At 44.4% G+C, this 9,898-nt stretch overlaps 1 protein-coding gene across 1 annotated transcript; it reads left to right on the plus strand.

Moving 5' to 3' along the window:
• Nucleotides 1–2,879: 2,879 nt before the first annotated feature.
• Nucleotides 2,880–6,764, plus strand: LOC108496140 (endogenous retrovirus group K member 25 Pol protein-like). The gene is made up of 3 exons (XM_017812568.1): nucleotides 2,880–3,122; nucleotides 4,135–5,144; nucleotides 5,723–6,764. The coding sequence occupies exons 1-3, from the start codon at nucleotides 2,880–2,882 to the stop codon at nucleotides 6,762–6,764; spliced, it is 2,295 nt and encodes a 764-aa protein (XP_017668057.1).
• Nucleotides 6,765–9,898: the final 3,134 nt, after the last annotated feature.

Genomic DNA, 9,898 nt, shown 5'->3' on the forward strand with positions numbered 1-9,898 from the left:
CTAATGATGGGTGATGGCTGCCCAATCCCTGGAAAAAAAAAAAAAAAAAAAAAAAAAAAAAAAAGGAGGAAACTAACTTTCACAGTGTTATATCCAGATCTGTAAGTTGGACAACTGTAGAGGATGAGAAGATACCTGGAAATCCTGGGGAGTTTAGAGGATCTGATTGAAGTTTTGCAAGTAAAAATGGAAGCAATCTAGAGATTTTCACGTGACTGAACATTGAGTTTAGACATTCAAGTGAAAATTTGAATTAACCTATTCCTGTAGACTCAGTCACAGAGCAAGGCAGCTAAGCCAGGCTTTACTTCAGACACAGATTTACCTACATGGTGATCTCTGCAATACCAGCTAGTACATACTCCGAAAAGCTCACAGTCAAAGCAGAAAAGTCACTGAATACAACTTGTTAGCAACATATAGGTATGACTCAGTATCAGAGGACTTCAGTAAAGCCTTTGATGCTGTTTCCTATGGCACTGTCCTGGAAAAGCTGACAGCCCACAGATTGGACAGGTGCATTCTTTTCTGGGTTAAAAACTGGCTGGATGGCCAGGCCCAGAAAGTAGTGATGAACGGTGTCACATCCAGCTGGCAACTGGTCACCAGTGGTGTTCCCCAGGGCTCAGTACCGCGGTCAGTCCTGTTTAGCATCTTTATTGTGATGTGGAGGAGGGAATCAAGTGGCTCCTCAGTAACTTTGCTGATGACAATAAGTTGGGTGGGAGTGTTGATCTGCTGGAGGGTAGGAAGGTTCTGCAGAGGGATCTGGACAGGCTGGATTGAGGGGCCAAGGCCAATGGGGTCAACAAGGCCAAGTGTTGAGTCCTGCCCTTGGGTCACAACAACCCCTTGCAGTGCTACAGGCTGGGGGCAGAGTGGCTGGAAAGCTGCCCAGCAGAAAAGGATCTAGGGGTGCTGGTCAACAGCAGCTGAACACAAGTCAGCAGTGCCCAGGTGGCTCAGAAGGCCAATGGCATCCTGGCATGGATCAGAAATAGTACAGCCAGCAGGACTAGGACAGTGATAGTCCCCCTGTACTGGGGACTAATGAGGTCACACTTTGAATTCTGAATTCAGTTTTGGGCCCTTGACTACAAGAAAGACATTGAGGTACTGGAGCACGTCCAGTGAAGGGCAATGAGGTTGATGAAGGGTCTAGACATGAGGAATGGCTGAAGGAGTTGGATTTGTTTAGTTTGGAGGAAAGCAGACTCAGGAGAGACCTTTTTGCTCTCTACAACTGCCTGAAAGGAGGTTGGTTGGCCTCTTCTCCCAGGAAACCAGCAACAGGACAAGGGGACATAATTTCAAGATGTGCCGGGGGAGGTTCAGGTTGGACATCAGGACGAATTTCTTCACTGGAAGTGTGGTTAAGCATTGGAATGGACTGCCTAGGGAGGTGGTGGAGTCACTGTCTCCGAAGCTGTTTAAGAAATGTCTAGATCTGGCGCTCAGTACTCTGGTCTAGTTGACAAGGTGGTCATCTGTCAAAGGCTGGACTCAATGGTCTTGGAGGATTTTTTCCCATGTAAATTATTTTGTGATTCTGTGATTCTTTTTCAGAATATTCAGGGGAGTGATTCAGATGCCAGGTGCCTCCGTTGCAGTCTAGCTTTTCTGTGTCCTTCAAAAGCCAGCACTTCTGTTTGACAGGAGAAACATAAAACAAATATACATATTCTTTCATCTGAATTACTTAATGAATGTAATATCTCAGTCCAAAGACTAGGTCACTTTCTTTGTTTCGTAAATTATAAGTTTTCAACAATACACTAGTTATTTTAGAAACCAGAGCTTATTAAAGTTAAAAAGGATATATGAAAAGTAAAAACAAGGGAAGAACACTGCCGATTGCCGTGGCTCGGCCACGTGTGTAAAGCGGCTCCGCCGCTGCCGCTTCTAACATCCTCAGCCACCGCTGGACCCCGCGGAGCCTGCATCAGTTTTCTGCCCAGCAGAAACTGCCTTGGCTCCCCGCCCACCTGCCGCCCCTGCCAGCTCTGCGCCACACTTAAAAGCCACGCCACGACCCCCCACGCCACATCCAAACCACGTGGAACCTACTGAAGGCACCGCACCGCAAATTCCCGCTGCAGCGCCTGAAACCCCCAATAGGGGGGCTAACCCAGCACATTTGCCAACCCATACCGTGGATGATCGCCGCCCATGCGCCCAGGGGTGGGTGTCACCATCTCGCCCGCCACATGGACTGGGGACCGATCCGTCCCTCCCCGCTCCAGCACTACCCTGTCCCACCCACAGGCACAATGGGGGGCGCAACCCCACCCCGGCGCTGCCTCCACCACCCACCATCACCCCCCCACAGGGAACCGGGTTCACTGGGGCTGCAGGGGGGGAGGAATGGGGGGATGAGGAGCAGGAATTCGGGATGGTTCTGCCGGGAGGGGACAAGGCAGTAAACAGGGAAGGATCGATTGATAGGTGGGGTTTGTGTAGAGAGGAGGCATTATGAGTGGGGGACTTGCAAGTAATAAATGCATGCCCTGTCGTTATTGGCCCACGCCAAAACCGCCGATTCCAACCCTTACCGCATGAACTAACAAAAGAACTGAGACAGCTGATAAGGGAAACTGGCGTATCCTCCCCTAACACCCTTGCATTTTTAGAAACACTGAGCTACACCTACATTTTCATGCCACATGACTGGAGAACCCTGTTAAAAATGTCTCACTAACACCCAGTACAATGTGTGGCTGAACAATTTTAGAGAAATTTGCTCCGCTTATGCCAATGACCCACAGGCAGGTGTAACAGCACATCAACTCACCGAGGAGGGTAATTACCGTTCTATAGACTCACAAACTGGGTACAATAGAGAAATATATGAAGTAATAGCTAAACATGCAATGCGGGCTATGAGAAAACTACCCACATCAGATAAAGATACTAATTTATCATTTACAAAGATAATGCAGGGCCCAACAGAACCATACACACAATTCTTAGATCAGCTGCAATCTGCCCTAGATAGGCAGATTGAAAACGAGGAAGCCAGAGAAATACTTAGCAGGCAACTGGCTTTTGAGAATGCGAACCCTGACTGTAAAAGAGTTCTACAGACCCTTCCCAAAAGGGACACATGTAGCATTTCAGAACTGGTTTGTGCCTGTCAGGGGGTTGGCTTTATGGCACATCAGACTGATTTATTGGCAGTAGCTCTGAGTGCCCAATTAAGAGCACAGGAGGGAACCAGACCCAGAAATGGTTGTTACATCTGTGGGGCCCCCAACCACTTTCAAAGGGATTGCCCTAGGAAACCCCTAGAAGTGGCACCCTGCAAGCACCCAAAAGCAAGGAGAGTGCCAAAAAACTGGAGGCAAAGGGCGCTGTCACATGCCCCGATACAGCAAACACATGAGACACAGGGGAACAGACTGGCAATTTGTGCCCCCCCACATCAGCCAGCGTTTTGTACCCCTCCACCTCAGCCAGCGCTGGGCTGGACTTATCCAACAGGGACTCAGTCTTCATAACTTCCACAGAGGTAGTGCTAATCCCGACTGCGCGTTGGGGTCCCCTTAGCCCAGGGGTACATGCACTGCTGGTTGGAAAGTCCTCTACTACCAGAATGGGTTTATTTGTGCTACCTGGAGTGATAGACTCAGATTCTCATAGTGAGATTCTAATAATGACCTGGACCCCTTCACCCCCCTGTTTCATTCCAAAGGGACAGAAAATCGCTCAACTAATCCCCTTCAACAGTGCGTCGCCTGTGGGGGAGGGGGAGAGGGAGCGGGGTTCAGGGGCCTTTGGTAGCACAGGACAGCCACAAGTTTACTGGGCAGCAGCCATCACAGCCACACAGCCACTCATGACATGCCAAGTTAATGGGCACAGATTTACAGGCCTTGTGGACTCAGGAGTAGATGTTTCCATCATAAAGGACTCCGAATGGCCACTTGACTGACCCACTGTTTGCCCAGCTGCAACCATTCAGGGGGTGGGAGGCACACAAAGACCCAGACAGAGTGCCCAAGTACTCACTGTCTTGGGACCAGAGGGGCAATTAGCAAAAGTAGCTCCTTTTGTTGCTCCAATTCCTTGTTCACTGTGGGGAAGAGACATACTTGGGCAGTTTAGCACTGTCATGCAAATTCCTCCTGGAAGCAGCCAGGTTTTTCAATAGGGGCCATTGGTCAGCCATCCCAAACACCGATCAAGCTAGTCTGGAAAAGTGACCAGCCGGTCTGGGTAGATCAATGGCCTATGAAAAGGGAATGGCTTGAACATTTAAAAAAGCTTGTAAAAGAACAATTAGAAGCAGGACATATCGTGCCAACAAACAGTCCCTGGAATACTCCTGTGTTTTGCATTCCCAAAAAGAGTGGCAAATGGAGGATGCTACAGGACCTCAGGGCAGTAAATGCAGTCATAGAATCAATGGGAACATTGCAACCAGGGTTGCCCTCACCCGCTATGCGCCCAGCAAATTGGCCACTAATAATAATTGATTTAAAGGACTGGTTTTTTACCATCTTCCTACACCCCGAGGATGTGCCAAGGTTTACCTTTTCCATCCCAGCCTTGAACAATGCACAGCCTATGCAAAGGTATCCCTGGGTTGTCCTTCCTCAGGGGATGAAAAATAGTCCTACAATATGTCAAACAGTAGTGGCAAACGCTATCCACCCCATCAGAAATCATTTTCCCTCTGCAATAATCTACCAATACATGGATGATATTTTAATTAGTATGGCCACAGAACATGCACTGCAAATTGTTGTTACTACTCTGACTGATGCTGTCCAAGAAGCAGGGTTGCAGGTTGCGCCAGAGAAAATCCAGCGATCACAGCCCTGGACTTATCTTGGATGGAGAGTTACACAGCAAGAAATTTCCCCACAGCCACTGCAGCTTGAAGTAAAAGACACTTTAATCTTACATGAGTTGCAAAAGCTCCTGGGAGCCATTAATTGGTTAAGGCCTATTCTAGGCTTAACCACAGAAGAGCTACACCCTCTGTTTGTGCTGCTAAAGGGGGACTCTGACCTAACGTCTAACAGGTCTCTGACAGCAGAGGCAAAACAGGCATTAGACATTTGTGCCAAGGGGATAGAAAATAGGCAGGGCAGAGGGAGAAATCCTGAACTGCAAATCTGCCCAGCCTTAGTTCCCAACAGGTACCAGCCATTTGCAGTCTTGTTTCAGTGGGATCAGACTGAGAAAGACCCGCTGCTGTTTCTGGAGTGGCTCTTTCTGCCCCACACACCACCTAAAACTGTATGGATGATTAATGAAATGTTTGCTAAGCTTGTCATTAAAGGCTGAGGATGACTACAGAAACTGGATAGAAGACATCCGGCTATCATCTACGTTCTGACCACGAAAGACAATTTAGATTGGATGCTGGCTGAGGACGCAGGATTCCAAGCTGCCTTGGCAAGTTTTGGTGGTAATATTTAAACTCATCTCCCTAAGCACAGACTGTGGGCAGAAATCGGTAATTTACCTTTAAAACCTACTGCCAGATGCAAAACTGAACCAGTAAAAGGCCTCACAGTCTTTACAGATGCATCTGGAAGAACACAAAAGGCTGAAGTGACTTGGGTAAACCCTGATACAGGACAATGGGAATGAGAGGTACAGACCTTGAACCAATGCTCTGTGCAGGTTCTGGAACTGGCTGCCATTCGTATTGCCTTGGGAAAGTTTTCTGAACAACCTGTTAATATTGTTACTGATTCTTGTTATGCTGCAGGGTTAGTCTCATGTCTAGAATGTTCGTTTCTCCAAGATNTCCTCATCTCTTGTTTGAAATGCGTTCTATTTGGGTTCTTGTCAATCACAGAAAGTTTGATTTTTACATAATGCACACCAGATCTCACACTGACATGCCAGGGCCAGTAGCTGACGGGAACCAGGAGGCTGACAAAGCAGCAATGTTTAACACAGTACCCAGGGTCCTAGAACAAGCAAAATTGTCCCATTCATTTTTTCATCAGAATACACACTCTCTAAAGAGACAATTCAAAATAATGATTAATCAGGCTCGAAACATCATCTTGACTTGTCCAGATTGTCAGAAAATCACACCCATGCCATCTCAGGAAGGCGTTAACCCCAGAAGGTTAATGGCAAATGAGATCTGGCAAACAGATATCACACACATCTCCGAATTTGGCACATTAAGATATGTACATGTAACTGTAGACACACATTCACAATACATAACTGCTACATCACACAAAGGTGAGCAAGCCAAGGATGTAGTGAGACACTGGCTCAGTTGTTTTGCTACCCTTGGTACCCCAAAACAAATGAAAACCGATAACGGACCAGCATACATCTCAGAAAAGGTAAGAAATTTCCTGTCAGAGTGGGGAATTTCACATGTCACAGGAATCCCACACTCACCTACCGGACAGGCAATTGTAGAAAGGGCACACCGCACACTGAAAGAAATGTTAGCTAGACAAAAAAAGGGGGAGAATCTGTATAGTCCACAAGAACGTCTGTGGAAAGCCACATATGTTATCAATTTTTTAAATTGTGACAGTGCTGAAAGAAGCAGATATGAGAAGCAGCACAAATCTCAGGCATTTGCCTCTCCCAAGCCACTAGTCATGGTAAAGGATTTGATTTCGGGACAATGGGCAGGACCTTTAGACCTTATGACCTGGAGGAGAGGTTATGCCTGCGTAGCTACAGGAAAAGAACTGAAGTGGATTCCCTCCAGGTGTGTAAAATCCTATATAGGTACACAATCACAGCAGCAGGAACCAGATAACGCAGAAGTTTAAAAAGAGTTATGTTTATGTTTCAAGTTTATATTAAGGAATGACCAATGTGGTAACAAGCAGTCTGCAAAATATCTGTGCATGTATGAGAGTGAGTGAATGACGGTCATCAGTGAATGAGAAGAGTGAATGAATAAAAGAGTTGTGTGACTGGAAGATACTAAAACACAAAACACCTCACAAAACCATGTTACCTCCACCACAAAGTCACTTTAAAAGAATTTAGTCTTGCTAAGCTTACCCTGTTTCTTAAATAAAGTTTGAAATCCCCAGTTATTTAAAAACCCTCAGGTTAATAAAAGTTTTAGTTTTATACACGGTTGGGCTAAGTCCCCTAAGTTAATAAAGTTATTTCTCCAAGTTGCACTACCCTATAGGAATATAAGAAAGTTTTAAAAAGTTTACAATAGAAGTATAAGAGGCCAAGCAAGCGATGTGCTGGGTCATTGTGAGCCTTGGTAATTTACAGTGTACTGTTTGCACTGTTTTGCACTGTTTTCGTGACTTCTTTAGATAATTAAGAGAGGGGTGCTGTGGGAGGTGTGTCTAAGGCACAAGGGACGTGCCAGGGCAGAGAAGCCCAGGGGAGTATGCGCCAACATAGGTAACCTCATTGGCTAAAGAAGTCACATGGTGTTAAAAGATAAAACAACGCAGATTTTGAAATAAACCCTCTTTGTCTCACCGCCTTATGAGGAGCTGTTTTTCCTTATTATATAAGGACTTTACGTCCCCTACAATTTATTGGTACATTTGACACTAACAGGACATCTTCTCACCGTGTAGAGAAAAGACGTAATTAGTGGAACAAGTCAAGTGATCTACTCTCTCTAGATGGTGTTTCCCACTGGAATTGTAACATATTTGTTAGAGAACAAGCTCTGCCTCCATTTCTATAGAGTCATAGGTGATTTTGATTTCCAACAAAATCCTCTGTCTATCATGAGAGGTAACTACAAACAAGAATCCAGTGCTAAAGTCCATTGACAACCTTATCCAGCCTCATGACAACTCTCGGTTTCTGAATACAGTTATGGCAACTGTTATTGCACTTCCATAAAGTTGCTAGATTACCAGATTTGAAGACATGTTCTGTTTTCTTCCAGAACCTTCAACCTAGAATTTTTTATTACCTTAATATAGTATTTGCTTATCCTCACACACCATGCAATTCCAAGTCAGGTATCCCTTCAGTGAAAAGGAATTAAGGAAGCCCAAAAAAGATAGTTTTGTGTGACTTATTATTGTTCCTCCAATTGGAGTTTTTTCAGAAAGGGGAAGGGCAAGGGCAAGGACAGCAGGAGGGAGGAAGAGGAAAGGATGAGGACAAGAGCAGAGACTTCTATATAGAGACCTAAGGCAATACCGTAAAAACATGACACCAGACCCTGCTCAAAACATAGAGAGCTAATTTACCTTATAATGATTTTAAACTGTCAATTCAGACTAACAGCTATGATTTCAACAGTGCTTTGTCCACACTAACTGAGGTACCTGCATACAGCACCAGAGGAAGAAAAGAAAGCCTAGAAGAATTTGGGGAGGTTCTTCTCGGGTTCTTAAATCTAGTCAGACCATTTAGGCTTTCTGTCCCCACTCTAGTCCCTTCATTTTTTCCTGCTCATAAACTCATGCAAATTCAATTCATGGGCCTGTGTTATAACTGCTAGTGGAAAAATATGAAGTCACTTCTGGCTTCCATATGTCAAGATTTTTTCATGTTCATGCAGGTAACATTGTTCCCTGTTTAATTCAAACTGTGTTGTGAGTGTTTGTGTGAGTAGAAATAAATGAACAGAAGACCTGATTTTTGCCTTTTCAGAGAACAGGTAAATAAATATAAGCAAGCCTACTGAGCTCAGTGATTGACAGCATGATCATCTCATTTTCAATTCTTGTTTTTATTTGTTCAGGAGCAGTAAAAAAATCAATCTATAATGCCTTGTCATACCAAGACATCTCTCTTTCTGCAACAGCATCTCCAGCTCTGGGAATAGTATCATTAGTTAATTGAGATAATAAAATTGTCAGAAAGAGAAAGCACAAAATTATATGGTATGTCTTTGAACAATGTTATTAATTTCTCTGTAAGGAGCAGTAGTTATAAAAGCAGATGATGCATATACTCAGTGAGATAATTTCTAACAAAAAAGACAATGCATAGTACTGCTAGGTAGTGCATAGGATTGCAGGCATTGCAAACTGTTGATAAAATAGAATTCTCCAGACATTTTTTCTGTATTTTAGTAGCATAGACTATGTACATCAACATATCACTCAAGGCCAGCATCCTCAGCACTGCTTAGCTGCACATTTTCTTTAAGAATACTCCAAAGATCTACTCTGGCTCCTGAGGTGTCCTCAGAGAATCCTTGAAGAAAAGACTGAATCTGTCATATTTAAACACAGTACCACCGTGTATTGCCAAGCCAGTTACCTCGGTTGTGGCTGAAGGAGAACTTTACACCTTTTCCACACTTCATTACTGTCCTGCTGTGACCTGTACTCTGTTGCCCATCTGACTTCACAGTAAAACACTATTTTAAACAGCAACAAACTTCCTCCCCAGATCAAGTCTTATGTTATCTTCATTTCTTATGACCTCTCTTAGGTCACTTTAGACTTTATGCAAGTTCACCATGTAAGTACTACTGACTGCTCAGAATTCCCAGGAAGAATTACCTTTCCACTGGTTTGTAAATGTGAAGCCACTTTCACATAATGGATTCTAGAACTGCTGTTTGTTTAATGATCAGACAACATTTCTGAAAATTCTGTCAATATTGACTGCTCAGACATTCTTTGGCTAAGATTAGACCTCTCCAGCAAGACCAAACCTTCAGGCATGATCACCTAAGAGATCTGAAACAAATATAACCTATAGAAAAAACAGCTCTGTGTATATTAGTAGAACACTGCTCTCAGGCAAATGCTGTGAAAAACAGGCTGGGTCATTCTTTATCTCCCCTGTTGGAGCACTTCCATTTTACACAAATATTTATTGGAGTAAGCAGGAGCAACTGACAATTCCCATCTGTCAGCTGAACTCACTAATAACAAGAGTGTAGCATGAATCATACTCCTTTCCTCTATCTCTTCTTAGGTTAATGGATATTTAGTTGAGAGATCAGAAAGAA

The sequence above is a fragment of the Lepidothrix coronata genome, unplaced genomic scaffold (genome assembly GCF_001604755.1).
Source record: "Lepidothrix coronata isolate B3197 unplaced genomic scaffold, Lepidothrix_coronata-1.0 Scaffold37, whole genome shotgun sequence".
Classification (NCBI taxonomy): Eukaryota; Metazoa; Chordata; class Aves; order Passeriformes; family Pipridae; genus Lepidothrix; species Lepidothrix coronata.